The 18,516-nt window shown below is 40.2% G+C and overlaps 1 protein-coding gene across 2 annotated transcripts in view; it reads right to left on the reverse strand.

Annotated features, from left to right (window-relative positions):
- scaper (S-phase cyclin A-associated protein in the ER) overlaps nucleotides 1–18,516 on the reverse strand; it is a 324,173-nt gene that overhangs the window by 281,902 nt on the left and 23,755 nt on the right. For both annotated transcript variants that reach the window (XM_060853762.1, XM_060853761.1), the window contains exon 3: nucleotides 8,288–8,376. In XM_060853762.1, coding sequence (XP_060709745.1) covers nucleotides 8,288–8,376 — 89 coding nt within the window. The remainder of the gene's footprint in view (nucleotides 1–8,287; nucleotides 8,377–18,516) is intronic.

The raw sequence follows: 18,516 nt of genomic DNA on the forward strand, positions 1-18,516 counted from the left end.
AGGACTTTGCCTTGAATATTTGTAGGATTTCAAACAGGCTACTAAAGTTTCAGTTCAACATACAAAGTTGAAAGTTTTGCATTCAAATATTCACTCCTTCAGCTTTTCAAATGTATGAAATACTACCTTGTGCAAATATACCATTATGCATCAATGAAGACCATCTCCATATAGCATATAATTTCTTATTTGTAAATGATTTCTTGTTCATATAATATTTACAGGTAAGACAAGAAATTAGATTCCAAACACAAATATTTTTATTGAAACATCACAGAGAAAGAATTTGTATCATACAAAACCATAGAACCATGGTTCAAGCTATTTCAGAATTACTGCCTGTTTAAAGAAACTAAGTCTACTTATTTCCTGAATTGTGGGAATGTCCAGTCATCCACATTACACATACATTTCATGAACACTACACAATGTGGACTGCATTGAATTTATCCACATTCAAATCTATCAATTCTTAGGTCCTTAACAGGTCATCTAGGTCCAAATCTGATTAAATATTATATATTCCTCTTACATAGATAAACATGCTGATTTTGTACATCATGCACTTATTGTACAATTGATTTAGTCAAAAGTTACGCAAAATTATCATGGAGGTTAATTTCAATTCTTGCAAAGTTAGCACTTGTCAATTTCAATGTTCTAATGTAGCTCTTATCATGACCTGGTGTTGTGTGATTTTTAACCTTATCATGAGGGGGTTGCCAAATCAGAAGCACACAACATCAAGACCATTAATGTTTCATACTGTAATTCAAACCACTGTCTGCTTGACTTTTTGGTGACACCATTACTAACAATGAAAATTTCCAACCTTAAATTTCAGAGCTATAACTGAAAACTACCTTCATCTATTCAAGGAAAGGCAGCTGCTTACTGGATCACACTAAAAGACTGCCGGACCTCTGAGCAAAGGACGTGAAGTAGGGAATTGCTTTAAGAATTGCTTTAAAAATTGCTTCTCTGGCAAAGTATGACTTGTCTCTGTCAGATCATGAAATCACTATTTTACAATAGTTGAAAATTAGTGCTTAGAATTTGCAAACATATGCTCAAAACTAAAAATCAGTTTGCCAGGAGGAAATCAACCAGAAAATCATTTGAGAGTGTAACCCTATCCAACTGCACAGACTGAGATACCAGTTGGCTAATGGAAAGGTCATCTTCAGTCCCCTGCCACCAGCTAGGCCTGACACCACTCGTTTGTCACAGTTCAATAACTGCCACTCAAGGGAGAGGCAGCGTACCTCAGGGAGAAGAATCAGGCTGTGCAGCTGAATCTTGGTATTTTACCCTCCATTAGCTGCAGGCAAGTAAACCAGATTCAGGACAGTTGCAACAATACTAGGGTTCATCTACAGCCAATCTGGAGGTGACTCATTAACCAGGACTGGAAACATAGCAAAGATTCTTTTTGTCATTACCATACAGTTGTACTAGGTACTCTCTAAACAATCAAAGTTCAGAGAACACAGCAGTATCCCTAAAACTCTGAACAATTTGACACTAAAATAACACATGGGAAACTGGAAACTTCATGTTTAATTGACAAATGTAATAGTGTCTATAATATGCACCAATCTCTAGCAAAATAGACATTAACCATTTCCTGCAGCCTTGTGTCTGCAGTCTCCAAACTGACATTCTTAGCACCAATCAATAGTCCCAGTAGCCATGTAATACTTCAAGTCTGACCTCACATGTGCCTTATTGATTTTAATGCTATGTACAAAACCCCTGCAATTTGGGAAACAAAACAACGATTTTGTCATTTTTTTTGCTGTTAGAAAAGAAATTCATGGATATTGAGGTCTAAAGGTCAAATTTGGTGCCCTGCCCTCCCTTTCAAATGTTCAGCTCCACTTCCTTCTTTGAGAACATTCTTTGAGATGGTTTTACATTGGGCTGGATACATTTGCTCGCTACAACATACTCAATTAATCAGAAGAAAGGTGACACAAAATACTTTGCAGTTCTAAGAACAAGTCTGCTTTTAGTAGGGGAAGTGTAGGTACACATTTAGAAATAAGTTTTCTTCCAAAATTGTACTGAATTTCAAGCAAGGAATATGGAATGAGTCACATGACATTGTTTCCTAAAATATGTAAAATTAAATCTCATTTAATTCCCGAGTAAAAATTCCCGAGTAAAAAAATTACTCGGGTAAAAAAAATTCCCGAGTAAAATTTATCATTTTTGAAACATAAATTATGAATGGAGATTGGAATACAACATGCTGCAGGCAAAAATCGATAGGAAGCCAAGTATGCAGCTCAGGTTTACCAAACTATCAAGACAATACATTCATAATGATGTTCTAACAACCAGGCCTGCTATTGAGGCTTATTAACCCACAGTGCTATCATGATCTTGTGGGAACTCACTTTTGCCTGTTAGTTATTTGTGGAAACAATATTCAATTTCTTATTATTTGAAGTAATATTTAAAAGAAAGACAAAAGGCAAGAAAGGTGAAACTTATTTCCATAATACATTAAATATTCCATTACCTAGCTATCATCAAGTAACTTCAATATTTTTCCTCCAATTACTTTCTTCATTTCCTGTTGCAAGAAAATTGGTTGGCTCAGTAAGTTTTAAATATGCCTCACTTCAAAAGCCAAAAGAACTGTGGATGCTGTAAATCAGAAACATAAACAGAAGTTTTTGGAAAAGCTCAGCAGGTCTGGCAGCATCTGTGCAGAGAAATCAGAGTTAACATTCGAGTTAAAGTGACCGTTCCTCAGAAGGCTCACTTCACATCTTGAGACAACTTCACTAACCAAATTACAGTCCCTAATACATCAATGGTTCTCTATTTTCCTACATTTACTATAAATTCTACTTGACAGTCTCCCTTTCTTCCTGGTCTTAATTCTTAACATTTTGTCTTGGAACAAACTGCAATTTTGCATTTTGACCATTTTTCTCCTACTCTAGAAGCACATCTGCTTTTACAATGATAGAAAGCTGTTCCAGTAACTGGGACAATGACTGTTCCTTCAAGGTTTGGGTATCAATTTGCAATCAACTTTAAGCCCACGTGGATACCAAGAATTATATAAGGCATTTGGCGATGACACACTGTAGATAGGTACGCTGCATTCCCCATGTTATAATTTAATTAAATCTTCATTGAGAATCCAGTTGATATTATCTTTTAATCTTCTCATATCAGCACTCCCATCAGCTGGCTTCTAACCATCAGTGCTCCAGCTTAGAGCTAACTGGCTGCATTAATCTATCAATGTAGACTTTGGAGAAGTTAGAGTTGCCCATTGGGTGGTTTGTGGTTGAAATGATCAGATTTAGAAAGTTTTTCTGCTCTGACCATTAGCCTTTCCTGAAAGCTTAATGAAAGGACTCGTACAAGAAGCACATCAATACAACATTTAAGCATTCTTTGATTAAAAGCTGTTTTTACTTGCTTGTATTGTGATGGTTCAATTACAACAAGTAACCCTGGTCACAGCACTGCATCAAAAATGATTTTGAAGTCTCTGCACAAAAATGATTTGCTGACTTAGATGGACTTTAGCACCCAGACAGCTTTAACGAAAAGGAATACATTCATGACACTTGTCAAATAGCTTATAATTGGTTTACATTTCACTCAACAGTTATGAGGAAGGAGTATCAATTAAACAGTGACACTTTGATGGTTTGGGAACTCATTCCTGCTCCACCTGCCCAATGGTATCCCAGATAATGATGTGGAGTTGCTGTTGTTGGAGGGGAGTGGACAGACTTAAAAATCACAACACCAGGTTTAATTGGAAGTTCAAGCTTTCGGAGTGCTGCTCCTAATGCACCATCTGAGCTGAGATGTCACTTTTTTAATGAAACTATCTCAGGACTGTGGCTTGAAAAAGTTCTCGGATTTACACATTAATCATTCGAAACCTGCATTCTAAGTGATTAATGACTTAACAGCAATCTAGGTTTGTTCAATACATCGCATCAGTTGTATGACACTTTGATCTTTCACTATAAATTCTGTGGAGGAAAAAGTGAGGTCTGCAGATGCTGGAGATCAGAGCTGAAAATGTGTTGCTGGTTAAAGCGCAGCAGGTTAGGCAGCATCCAAGGAGCAGGAAATTCGACATTTCGGGCATAAGCCCTTCATCAGGAATGCTTTTCTTCTGTAGATGAAGAACAGTAGAGGTCCTTTGCAAGTTTGTGAGAGTGTTGTCCTAAGCTGGGGTAGGGCTGATTGCAGGGAATGTAGGTAGCGACGCATGGCTGCAAGGGTGGAGCGGAGGATCCAGAGGGAGGTCTGTTGCTGGAGGCTTCGGATTTGTTGTAGGTACAGGTTGTCCTGGTTGGGTCCAAATTTTGTTGGTCGGAACATAGTCCGGAGTCCGTGCGGGATCAGTCGGTTCCGTAGGCAGGTGCTGAGGAAGGAGATGTGGCTGTGGTAGCGAGTCTGTTTGAGAACGTGGCTGAAGAGCTTCTGTGCAGAGGAGATGACCTGGGGGGGGGGGGGGGGGGGGGGGGGGGCAGGTGTAGTGAGAGAGAGAGACTCACTGAAATCCTTGTACAGAGAGGAAGAGAGCTTCTTCAAGGAAGGCATCCTTGCAAGAGGATTCGCAGTAGGTTAAAATCTTCGAGGAAAAAGTGAGGTCTGCAGATGCTGGAGATCAGAGCTGAAAATGTGTTGCTGGTTAAAGCACAGCAGGTCAGGTAGCACCCAAGGAGCAGGAAATTCGACGTTTCGGGCATAAGCCCTTCATCCTGATGAAGGGCTTATGCCCGAAACATCGAATTTCCTGCTCTTTGGATGCTGCCTGACCTGCTGCGCTTTAACCAGCAACACATTTTCAGCTATAAATTCTGTTTCCAATGATCCTACCCCACTAGCTACCTGATGAAGGAGTAGCACTCCAAAAGCTTCTACTTCCAAATAAACCTGTTGGACTATAATTTGGTGTTGTGTGATTTTTAAATTTATCCCAGGTAAGACAGTGAGTAAATGAGAATTACACATCAGGAAGATCACATTTAGTGCCTAGCTTATACTTAACTGATTTCAGTCAGGTAATAGTAGATACGACAAAAGGCCTTGGTGGTCTTGGATTAGGTTAGAAGGTAAAAGAGAGTCTCCTGTCTCTTATTGCTCTCCAGTTGAAACACACCGTGTGGTCAGAAGATACTCTGACATTATACAAAGTTCAAAAAGATTGCTAATTCTCATCCCCTAGCCACACACATTAAGGTTTACAATGTTTCATTCAAGTGATAGTGATGTTTTAACAAATAGATAGTATTCCTATTTGTTACTAACAATGCAAGTAGGACCATTTCTCAAAGAGAAGGAAAGATATAAACTTAAATGATTCAAATCAAATTAAACCAGTTAAACACAATAGTTCTTATGCAGTAGAGGTCCTATGAGATGGTACACATTACAATGTATTATTGTATTTTTCACGTACAATCAATTATGAAACGTTGATTGAGGGTCAAGTAACAATAATAAGCAGTGAGCTGTTTGTTTTGAGAGCAGGATTACACAACATCTGAATGTTTAATGCTGTTTAGCTGTGAGCAATGTAGTATAAGGAGTGGGTTAATGGTCCAATACTATCAACACCAATCTACCTCATACCAACACTTGCAGAAAATGCCTCAGCAGAACAATGAAAATATTAGAATGTCAAGGCATGGTTCAATGGCCAAAAACACTCCCTGTGTAAGCTAGTAGTTCCCAGGTTCAATCACCAAATTGTCCAGAGTTAATCGACCTCAGCAAGGACAGCAGATGGGAACTGTAATTTGTCTGAATCACTGTCACTGCAATGCCTGAAATGTGACAGATAGGTTTCAAACTATTTAAATATGTAGATTATAAAGGTGCAATATAAAACTCTGCTGTATGGAAAACGTCAGTGGATTACAGAACTAATCATTTGTGACAACGGGAAACCAGCATTAAAAAAATGTTTTGTACGATGTTCTGCAGTTCCTCTGCTATGTAATGTTATACATAAAGCTTCAACATTATTCAGCATGATGCATCATCTCTGATGATGGCAGATAGCAAGGACCACTGTTATTTAAGATGGCTAGCAAACAGAAGTGAAACAATATCCTCAGCTTATGCCTGATCACTCAAATGTTAATCATTCATAGTACATTCTGTGACAAATAATTAAACGAAGGGGAAAATCATCTATAAAATGTGGACAAATTTGTGACTGACATTTACACCAGTTTAAGCAAATGTTCATTTTCCAACAATATACTCCTTGCTTCTGAAGTGTGTTGACAGAAAACAAGAGCACCCTCCAGTGTCCATAAGAAATATTACACACCTGAAAGCAGGATTGTCAGTAGTCTCTTCAATTTCAAAAGCTCGAAACAGAAACATCTGCAAGACAGTCCACGGCAAATACATAACTGAACAATAGCACATCATTCCTAATTATCTCCTGAAAATTCTCCCATCATTATTACTGTAAATGGAAAAATTCTCCTTAGCCCAAGAGCTAAGCAAGAACAGACACAGCACTCAAACAGGACCTCATCGGAAATGAGTTCTCTCATCTCAAGTGATGGAACCCTCTGGTCCACATAACATAGTGTCTCCCAGGCCATGCACTTAACACAAGTAGCCTTGATATCTAAATTTAACAAGCTCAGTTCCATTGTCATATTTGTCCCTAGAAAATAACTAGCATGTTTTATGTATATATGATGGCTAGCTCATAGCAGGAGCTGGTCCTCTCCAGTTTCAGCTTTATCTAAATTGATCTCCATTAAATCCAATCACAAGAATGGATGCACAATAATAGAGGACATTATACATCACATATTGAGTGAAAAGAGATTTCTAAATTCAATGCAGGCTACTAACTTGCAGTGTATTCAGATACAACAAGCCTGCATGCAAAAAAAAGAGAATTATACGAGAAGTGTTGAAAAGGAGTATCTTGCTTATGAAAATCAATGGATAAAACATCACCATCAGAGAACCTCTTCGGTTCAGTTTCATAGCTGCAGTTCATCTTGCATCTTCTGTGCAAATTCAATTATAAATGCAATACACCAAACCAATACTTAATTTTATCACTTACACCAAGTGAGACCAAAATATTTGCACCTAAATTTGTTCTGACAGTTAATGTGAAGCCCTGAGGAAAATAAATTATGCCAGGAAGGATTGCACCTTATACAACCAAAGGGTATTCGTTTAAGTCTCCCGACCATATTTTCCTAGATCTACAACTTAAACAAGCACAGTCTAAACTTTTCAAGTAAAGATGAGCATCTACCTCTGCATGTCTATAATTAGTCATTATTCTCCAAAAGCCTCAGCAACAGAGGTTTATGCTGTGATTGTGGTTTAAGTTACAAGCATAAATAACGTAAGAAAAATTGCTAGAATCGTACTGGCACATTTATACATTGAACTGACTGTTCTGTATGCCCCATTTCTCCTGTTTCTCGATAGTCCATTGTCTCCAATGCAATTCCTGTGGGTTTGGCATACATCTCACTATGCAGTCAGCCAGATTTCACCATGACCACCACACTATTTTTTAAAAAGGTCAAAACACAGATGAGAGCATGTAATAAAGATAGAAGTAGAATGCTGCATTTTATAATAATGGAGGAAATGAATTAAAAGACAAGAAACTAAACTTACATCTGTGCAAGACATTATTAGAACACAGATGGAGTACTGCACAAAAGTCTAGATTCCATTTATAAAATATTATCTGCACATAATATTGGAAATGAAGATTCACTAGAATTATCATGAATAAGAGATTATAATTATTGTAGAGGGTATAGTTTGCTTCATTCAAAACAAACCAATTAGTGAGAAATCTAATGAAAATTTTTGAGACTAACAGACACAAACAGTAACAAAACATTAACTCAGGATCTTAACTGAGTAGTAGCGTTTTTGCCTGCGAAGGTTGTGGGTGCTACAGGGCCTGCATATATCATTCATGTCCCCACTTTACATTTGTTTCTTATTTCAATAATTTTATTATAGATGAAATATACACAAAATTGACCGTACAAACTTTTCACACTAACTTCTCTGCTGCAATAACATGAATAAGAGTTTATTACAAAGACAACGGTTTACATAGCCGGATTCAACTAGATATATGGGTATCATCATTTATGTTGTGGGGGGGGAGAAACAACAAACACTTACAAATCCATGATTAGTATATTATGCAGTTTACTAGAAAAGTTATATTCCATCTCAGCATTCGAAAAAGTAAAAGAAACTGAGCAGCATTTCACTGTACCTGTTTTATGGCCCTCTGAGAAGCCAGAGCAGACCGCTGCGACTTAACACTTTCTCGTATTTTTCCACTGTTGTGTATCTTGGACCTTCCTGGAACAATTTCACAAGAAAGTAATTGGAAGTAAATATGCAACATGTTCATACTGAAATTCATAAATAGTATCAATCTGAAGCAAAAGAAGAACAGATTCTGTCTCAGAAAAAGATAAAATGTCTCAACAAACAACCTATGATATCATCCAAAAATGCACTGTAGAAAGTTCTTCAAATGTTTCACATTTTTCAGCTGTTATTGTCTCAAGCAACCAATTAGTTTTCAGCTACCGACAAACTATTAAACATGAGAATATGCTGCATTTTAGCTAATATCTATAATTCATCCATGTGGTGATTAAATTTTCAGTAAAGCAGAATTGCATGCTGGCAGAACAACAGGTTAAAGGGAATTCAGTTTAATGCTTCGAACTAATATTCCTGCTAATTTCTGTTTGCTGCATGCACCCAGCTTGTTGCATTGCATAATACCTTTAAGAATTATGCTCAGCTGCAAGTCTCAAATAAATCTTTCCTTGTGCACGGCATTACTCCCTATGCAGCACATTCCTGACTACTGAACAGCATGACTTGAAAAGAATATTATTTCCAAACTGACACAACACTTCAAGAGTTTTGCATTTTATGAGATGCCATCCTTTGCATGAGCCATCAAACTGTGTTCCATCAACCTGTAACATTAGTTCAAGTAAAAATAGATTCCCTAGTGTCACGCTAACAAACTAACTGGTTATGCTTCTCTGGGTAGCTTGAGAGATATTTCCATCTGCACAGTGGCTCATATGTTTGCGCACATAACAAAAACAACTGAACTTGAAGAAGGGGCACTGGATCTGAAACATTGACTCTGTTTTCGGTCCACAGATGCTGCCAGACCTATTAGGTTTCTCCAGCAATTTCTGTTTTTCCTTCAGATTTCCAGCATCTGCAGCGGTATTTTGTTTAGTGAACTTATGCTTACACACTTTGGGGCAAATGAACAGGATTACAGACCCACAAAAACACATCAGTACAAACATCATGTCGGACCAGCCAAGTAAACATCGGAAGCAGGCCTCATATTTACACTCTTGATGAATGTATTGCAGAGCACAGCTAATCTGCCTTGCAGGGAATGTTACTGAGTCACAACATAAAATTAGCACAATGACCCTGCAGATTTTACTCCTTTCATGCCCCAGTTTCTACAAAACGTCAAACTAATCTTTATATTTTTAAAACCAAGATCAAAAATGCCACAAAAATGCCAAAGGAGGAAAAAGGACCGACCTGACAGGTCTTTACACGAAAGTTAAAAATCACACAACACCAGATTTTAGTTCAACAGGTTTATTTGAAAACACTAGCTTTTGAGGCGCTGCCCGTTCATCAGGTGGTTGTGGAACAGGAGCATAAGACAAAATTTATAGCAAAAGGATTACAGTGTCATGGAGCTGTAATGATATATTAAACAAATTTAGATTGTCTTTCATCTTTTCAAATGAAATATGCTAGTTTCAGTTGTTTAATATGAAAATCTGAGAACTTATCTAAAATTACATTCTCAAGATAGCTTCAGTATTTCTAACAATAGGTGCCATCTCAGCTCAGACAATGCATTAGAGGTGTGAGGTTAAAGACGGTCTCTGTCCCAATATTGAGTCAGACTGGATCTATTTCTAAAGTATGATTTACGGAATTTTGGATGGATTTATGTAGTTTTAGATCAAAATAAAACGTAATTTTCCAAATACAAATTTACCCCATAAATATGTGCGCGCATGCAGGAGAGACAGAGTGAGTGAGTGCATAAGCCTGTGAGAGGGTGCACGCGTGGGTGGGAGTGTGTGCATGCATGCGTATGAGAGAGGGTCTGTGTGAGTATATAGAAGAGTGTGTGTATAGTACAGTGGGGTCACCTGCAGCGTGACATGAACCCAAGGTCCCCATGGGAACCGAACTTGGCTATCAGCGTCAGCTCAGACACTTTACGTTGTTGCTTGTCCTGAAGTCCGCCTTGGAGGATGGTCACCCGAAGGTCTGAGGCCGAAGGTACTGGATCGCTGAAGAGCTCCCTGACTGGGAGGGAACAATCCTGCCTGGTGATCATTGCGAGGTGTCCATTCATCCATTGTCACAGTGTCTGCTCGGTCTCGCCAATGTACCATGTCTCAGGGCATCCTTGCCTGCAGTGTATGAGATAGACAACATTGGTCGAGTCACACAAGCACCAGCCGTGTACATGGTAGAAGATGTTCCTGTGAGTAATGTGATATCCATATTGATAATCTGACACTTCTTGCAGTGACTGCCGTGGGACAGGGCTGTACAGTATCATAGTCAATGTTGTCCGGAAGGCTGGGCAGTTTGCTGCGAACAATGATTGGTTTTGAGGTTTGGTGGCTGTTTAAAGGCAAGAAGCGGAGGCTTGTGGAAGATCCTGGCAAGGTGATCATCCTCATTGATAATGTGCTGCTGGCAGCAAGGAATATGGCACAGTTTTCTGGCTCCCAGGAAGAGTAACCTATCAGTAGCAACCCATGTCTGTCTCCTGAGGAGATCACTATGGTTTATCGCTGTGGTACTTCAGAACTGCCGGTAGATGAGTTGAATCTTTACATGAAAGGTACTCATTGGGTAATTTTAAATTGAATGGGTCATTCAGGTACAAGAACCCTATCTGTCTCTAACCCTCAAGGTATGAATGCCCAAAGATGCACAAATCAACATAACTACCCACCATATTTATAAACAGATTTAAACTAGTGGAGGTCACACGAGCATTCATATTTTGTTTGCTTTTAAAATACACCAAGAACCTTACACAGCTCCAGCAGAAATCTGAAATCTAAGACATTGGAGTATAAGTAGGCTATTCAGCCTACTAGTCATGGAGATGTATAGCTCAGAAACAGACCCTTCAATCAACCCGTCCATGCCGACCAGATATCCCAACCCAATCTAGTCCCACCTGCCAGCACCAGGCCCACATCCCCCCAAACCCTTCCTATTCACATACCCATCCAAATGCCTTTTAAATGTTGCAAATGTAATAGCCTCCACCACTTCTTCTGGCAGCTCGTTCCATACACATACTACCCTCTGCGTGAAAAAGTTGCCCCTTAGGTCTCTTTCATATCTTTCCCTTCTCACCCTACACCTATGCCCTCTAGTTCTGGACTCCCCAACCGCAGGGAAAAGACTTTGTCCAGTTATCCTATCCACGCCCCTCATGATTTCATAAACCTCTATAAGGTCACCCCTCAGCCTCCGACGCTCCAGGGAAAACGGCTCTAGCTTATTCAACCTCTCTTTACAGTTCAAATCCTCCAACCCTGGCAACATCCTTGTAAATCTTTTCTGAATCCTTTCAAGTTTTAGAATGTCCTTCTGATAGGAAGGAGACTAGAACTGCATGCAATATTCCAACAGTGGCCTAACCAATGTCCTGTACAGCTGCAACATGATCTCCCAACTCCTGTATTCAATACCCTGACCAATAAAGAAAAGCATACCAAACACCCGACTTCACTACCCTATCGAACTGCGACTCCACTTTCAAGGAGCTATGAACCTGCACTCCAAAGTCTCTTTGTTCAGCAACACTCCCTAGGACCTTACCATTAAGTGTATAAGTCCTGCTAAGATTTGCTTTCCCAAAATGCAGCACCTCGCGTTTATCTAAATTAAACTCCATCTGCCACTTCTCAGCCCATTGGCCCATCTGATCAAGATCCTAGTGTAATCTGAGGTAATCTTTTTCGCTGTCCACTACACCTCCAATTTTGGTGTCATCTGCAAACTTACTAACTGTACCACTTATGCTCACAGCCAAATCATTTATATAAATGATGAAAAGTTCAATCCTCTTTGTTATTTCCTCAAAAGACTCAATCAAGTTTGTGAGACATGATTTCCAACGCATAAAGCCATGCTGACGATCCCTAATCAGTCTTTGCCTTTCCAAATACATGTACATCCTGTCTCTCAGGATTCCCTCCAACAACTTGCCCACTAACAACGTCAGGCTCACTGCTCTACAGTTCCCTGACTTGTACTTATCACCCTTTTTAAACGGTGGTACCACATTGGCCAACTTCCAGTCTTCCGGCACCTCACTTGTGACTAGCGATGATATACATATCTCAGCAAGGGGCTGAGCAATCACTTCCCTAGCTACCCACACAGTTCTAGGGTATGCTTGATCAGGTCCTGGGGATTTATTCACCTTTATGCATTTCAAGACATCCAGCACTTCCTCCTCTGTAATATGGGCATTTTTCAAGATGTCACCATCCATTTCCCTACATTTTATATCTTCCATATCCTTTTCCACAGTAAATATTGATGCAAAGTACTCGGTTAGTATCTGCCCCATCTCCTGCGGCTCCACACAAAGGCCGCCTTGCTGATCTTTGAGGGGCCCTTCTGTCTCCCCAGTTACCCTTTTGTCCTTAATATATTTATAAAAACCCTTTGAATTTTGCTTAACTCTATTTGCCAAAGCTATCTGATGTCCCCTTTTTGCCCTCCTGATTTCCCTCTCAAGTATACTCCTACTGCCTTTATATTCCAAGGAATCACTCGATCTATCTAGTCTATACCTGACATATGTTTCCTTCTTTCTCTTAACCAAGCCCTCAATTTCTTTCGTCATCCAACATTCCCTACACCTACCAGCATTTCCTTTCACCCTGACAGGAATATACTTTCTCTGGACTCTTGTTATCTTATTTCTGAAGGCTTCCCATTTTCCCCCACTGACACCTCAGTCACCTACCCTGCCTTATTTCACAAGAATAGGTCAAGTTTTGCACCTTCTCTAGTAGTTCCATCCGCATACTAAATCAGAAAATTGTCTTGTACGCATTTAACAAATTCCTCTCCATCTAAACCCTTAACACTATGGCAGTCCACAGTTTGGAAAGTTAAAAATCCCCTCCCATAACCACCCTATTATTCTTACAGATAGTTGAGATCTCATTACAAATTTATTTTTCAAGTTCCATCTGACTATTAGAGGGTCTATAATACAATCCCAATAAGGTGATCATCCCTTTCTTATTTCTCAGTTCCACCCAAATAACTTCCCTGGATGTATTTCAAGGAATCTCCTCCCTCAGCACAGCTGTCATGCTATCCCTCATCAAAAATACCACACCCCCTCCTCTCTTGCCTCTCTTTCTATCCTTCCTGTAGCATTTGTATCCTGGAACATTAAGCTGCCAGTCCTGTCCATCCCTGAACCATGTTTCTGTAATTGCTATGATATCCCAGTCCCATGTTCCTAACCATGCCTTGAGTTCAGCTGCCTTCTCTGTTCAGCCCCTTGCATTGAAATAAATGCAGTTTAATTTATCAGTCTTACCTTGTCCTCTGTTTTGTCCCTGCCTGCCGTGACTGTTTGGTTCGCCTTTGTTGACAACTGTACCAGTCTCAGATTGAAATCTTTCCTCACTATCTCCCTGAGTCCTACGCTCACCACACACCCCCCCCCCCGAGGCCTACAAAGTCATGAAGGGTATAGACAGGGTAGATAGAGATAAGCTTTTTCGCAGGGTGAAGGATTCAATAAATAGAGGTCACGCGTCCAAGGTGAGAGGAGAAAAGTTTAAGGGGGATACACGCGGCAAATACTTTACATAGGGTGATAGGTGCCTGGAACGCGTTGGCAGCAGAGGTAGTAGTGGCAGGTACAGTAGATTCATTTAAGGTGCGCCTGGACAGGTGCATGAATAGGTGGGGAGCAGATACTTAGGGATTGGGCGATAGGTTTAGACAGTGGATTATGATCGATTCAGGCTTGGAGGGCTGAAAGGCCTGTTCCTGGATTGTACATTTTCTTTGTTCTTTGTTGTGGTTCTGTTCGCCGAGCTGGGAATTTGTGTTGCAGACGTTTCGTCCCCTGTCTAGGTGACATCCTCAATGCTTGGGAGCATCCTGTGAAGCGCTTCTGTGATCTTTCCTCTGCCATTTGAGGTGGTTTGAATCTGCCGCTTCCGGTTGTCAGTTCCAGCTGTCCGTTGCTGTGGCCGGTATATTGGGTCCAGGTCGATGTGCTTATTGATTGAATCTGTGGATGAGTGCCATGCCTCTAGGAATTCCCTGGCTGTTCTTTGTTTGGCTTATCCTATAATAGTAGTGTTGTCCCAGTCGAACTCATGTTGCTTGTCATCTGCGTGTGTGGCTACTAAGGATAGCTGGTCGTGTCGTTTTGTGGCTAGTTGGTGTTCATGGATGTGGATCATTAGCTGTCTTCCTGTTTGTCCTATGTAGTGTTTTGTGCAGTCCTTGCATGGGATTTTGTACACTACATTGGTTTTTGCTCATGCTGGGTATTGGGTCCTTCATTCTGGTGAGTTGTTGTCTGAGAGTGGCTGTTGGTTTGTGTGCTGTTACGAGTCCTAGTGGTCGCAGTAGTCTGGCTGTCAGTTCGGAAATGCTCTTGACATATGGTAACAGAGAACAGCCAGGGAATTCCTAGAGGCATGGCACTCATCCACAGATTCAATCAATAAGCACATCGACCTGGACCCAATATACCGACCACTGCAGCGAACAGCTGGAACTGACAACTGGAAGCGGCAGATTCAAACCATCTCAAATGCCAGAGGAAAGATCACAGAAGTGCTTCACAGGAGGCTCCCAAGCACTGAGGATGTCACCTAGACAGGGGACAAAACGTCTGCAATACAAATTCCCAGCTCGGCGAACAGAACCACGACGACGAGCACCCGAGCTACAAATCTTCTCACAAACTTTCTTTGTTCTTTTTTAAAAATCTATCCTTTTTGATTTCAGCAGAGTCAAATAACTCAAAAAATGTGTTGCTTCTATGAAAGGTCAGAGCTCCTTCATTCTACTGTTTTACACCACATTTTCATCATTGAGTAAGGGTTCAACAAAACAAAGAGTTGCATTTTATTGTGTCTTGGGCTGCCTTTGCCCTATCATAGACAGAGTATATGTATTTTCCTGCTGCCCATGAACAGTATGTTTTATATGTGAGGTGTTTATGTTTTCTCACCCTCAGGGTGATTGTCCCAATTTAAATAATGCCAGAAGCAAGCTTTTCTTGGATATTTAAAGTAAGTTGTGCCTCATTCTCTCAAGTCACACCATCAAACACACAGTAGAAACAGTTAAAGAACAACAAACTATACAATTACAATGCATAAATACCTCTTATGTGGGATGGCATTTTTTTAATTGAAATGAAGTTCTTGTAAGGGAGTGTTCTCAGTTAGTTCTTCGAGTAAAAAGGTGAGGACCGCAGATCCTGGAGATCAGAGCTGAAAATGTGTTGCTGGTTAAAGCACAGCAGGTCAGGCAGCATCCAAGGAACAGGAAAATAGACGTTTCGGGCCAGAGCCCTTCATCAGGAATGAGGAGAGTGTGCCAGGCAGGCTAAGATAAAAGGTAGGGAGGAGGGACTTGGGGGAGGGGCGATGGAGATGTGATAGGTGGAAGGAGGCCAAGGTGAGGGTGATAGGTCGGAGTGGGGTGGGGGCGGAGAGGTCAGGAAGAAGATTGCAGGTTAAGAGGGCGGTGCTGAGTTCGAGGGAATCGACTGAGACAAGGTGGGGGGAGGGGAAATGAGGAAACTGGAGAAATCTGAGTTCATCCCTTGTGGTTGGAGGGTTCCCAGGCGGAAGATGAGGCACTCTTCCTCCAACCGTCGTGTTGTTATGTTCTGGTGATGGAGGAGTCCAAGGACCTGCATGTCCTCGGTGGAGTGGGAGGGAGAGTTAAAGTGTTGAGCCATGGGATGGTTGGGTTGGTTGGTCCGGGCGCCCCAGAGGTGTTCCCTGAAGCATTCCGCAAGTAGGCGGCCCGTCTCCCCAATATAGAGGAGGCCACATCGGGTGCAGCGGATGCAATAGATGATGTGTGTGGAGGTGCATATTTGTGGTGGATATGGAAGGATCCCTTAGGGCCTTGGAGAGAAGTAAGGGAGGAGGTGTGGGCGCAAGTTTTGCATTTCTCAGTTAGTTGCAAAGCTTCTTGCATTTGAATTACCACAAGATTGGAAGCATTCTGCTAATTTCAAGGCGTATTGTTCTATAAGCTCTTGATCATTAAGTACTTGTTGAAATAGGCCATTCTTGTGGGATCCCTGCTGCATATATTGATTAGGGGTTGGTTAGCTCAGTTGGCTGGATGGATAGTTTGCGATATAATATTTTGTGTAATGAGGCAGGTTTAATAAATGAGTTCCTTTTGCCCGAAACGTCGATTTTACTGCTCCTCAGATGCTGCCTGAACTGCTGTGCTTTTCCAGCACCACTCTAATCTAGACTCTGGTTTCCAGCATCTGCAGTCATTGTTTTTACCCAGGTTTAATAAACGAAGTCAGAGTAAAAGATACTCTAGAAAATAATGACCATAACATGGCAGAATTTATCATACTGTTGACAGGGAGGAACTTGGGTCAAAGTGCACAAAGCTTAAATAAGGGTAATTGCAAAGGGATGAGGCTGAGTGAACTGAAATGGGCTCGAAGAGAAGTTTAGCAGCAAAGATAGTTAAGGAATGGTGGCTGATGTTTAAGAAAATAATTCATAGCTAATAGCAAAAATGCACATCAGGAAGGACAAAGGATTCCAGGAAGGGGATAAGCCAACCAAGGAAGTTAAGGATAACAAAACTTACAATGTTACAGAGAATAGTGATCAGCCAGAGGATTGATCAAAGTTTTAAAAATCAACAAAATAAACAGAAATAGATAAACATCGAGGATAAACTTGCAAGTAATATCAAGAGGGACAGAAAGATTTATAAGAAAGATAGAAGCCAAAATGAGTACAGGCCCCTTAGGAAACAAGGCTGAGGAAATAATAATAGGGAACCAGGAAGTGGCAGGAGAGTAATATATGTACTTTGCATCATTCTTCATAGCAGTGGTCTAGTGATATTATTGCTGGTCTATTAATCCAGAGACCCAGATAAACCCAGGGTTTGAATCCTGCCATGACAGATGGTGGAATTTAAATTCAGTAAATATCTGGAATTAAAGAGTTTGAGGAAGTATATGAATCCAGTATTGATTGTCAAAAAAAAAGCATCTGGTTCACTAATATCCTTAAAGGAAGGAACCTGGATCCTTACCTGGTCTGGCCTGCATGTGACTCTCAACTCACAGCAACGTGAATGGGCAATAAATGATGACTGAGCCAGCAATGTCCAATAAAGAAAAGCTTATAGCTTTTCGAAGTTTTCAAGTAATCTTTGGGCAAAAGGAGGAGGAAATAAATATTATAACTATCATTAGAGGACAAAGTGCTAGGAAAACTAACGAACCTAAAGTCTGATAAATCCCTTTAACTGTGCTTAACGATACGAATACAAGTAGCTTCAGAGATAGTGGATGCACTGTTTGTAATCTTCCAGGAAACCTTTGATTCTGGAAATGTTCCAGAGGATTGGAAAATTGCCAATTTACATCTTCATTTAAAAAAGGAAGGAGGCAATAAAGACTAGTAATTGTAGACCAGGAAGCTTAATGTGTGTTATTTGGAAAATGTTAGCATTATAAAGATGTAAAAGCAGAGCATTTTAAAATACCTAATATGAACAAGCAGAATCAGCATGGCTTCCTGAAGGGGATATTTTGGAGGGACTGTCTTAAGAAGAATGGTTGAGTAAGTTGGTCAAGAAGTTTAAAAGGAGTGAAAAATATCCCATATATATTTGGATATGGATCCAAACCTGTCACTACATTGCTGAAGTATTCAAAATATTGGGAGTGAAAATGGCTCAGGACTCGACGCAAGTACAGATTCTCAGTCATCAACCACATTTTATTTTTGACTTACTTCAGTCAAGCAAGGAAATTAATAGATCCAAATAGCACTTCAAAAAAAAAATCCTATTACTTACGCCAGCTCCTTATTCCTCCCCGCAATAAAATTTGAATCAGATCTACGTTTTAAAAACAACTTCTCCAAAAGCATGACAATGCTGAAGTAATTCAGCAATCCAGTACCTTGCTTTTTGCTGTCAATCTTATGGAGTGATGCTTTATCTAGTTCTACCACGGCTTGTTATCCATACCCACTTTAGGATTGAGACTTGCCAAATAAACATAACAGATGTGACAAATAAAATTTGATGTGCAGCCATTATCTACAAAATGAGTTAGTGAGGCACGCTGTCACTATGAGCCATTTTAAACCAGTAATTGTGCTAAATTTATAA

The sequence above is a fragment of the Hemiscyllium ocellatum genome, chromosome 42, assembly GCF_020745735.1.
Source record: "Hemiscyllium ocellatum isolate sHemOce1 chromosome 42, sHemOce1.pat.X.cur, whole genome shotgun sequence".
NCBI lineage: Eukaryota > Metazoa > Chordata > Chondrichthyes > Orectolobiformes > Hemiscylliidae > Hemiscyllium > Hemiscyllium ocellatum.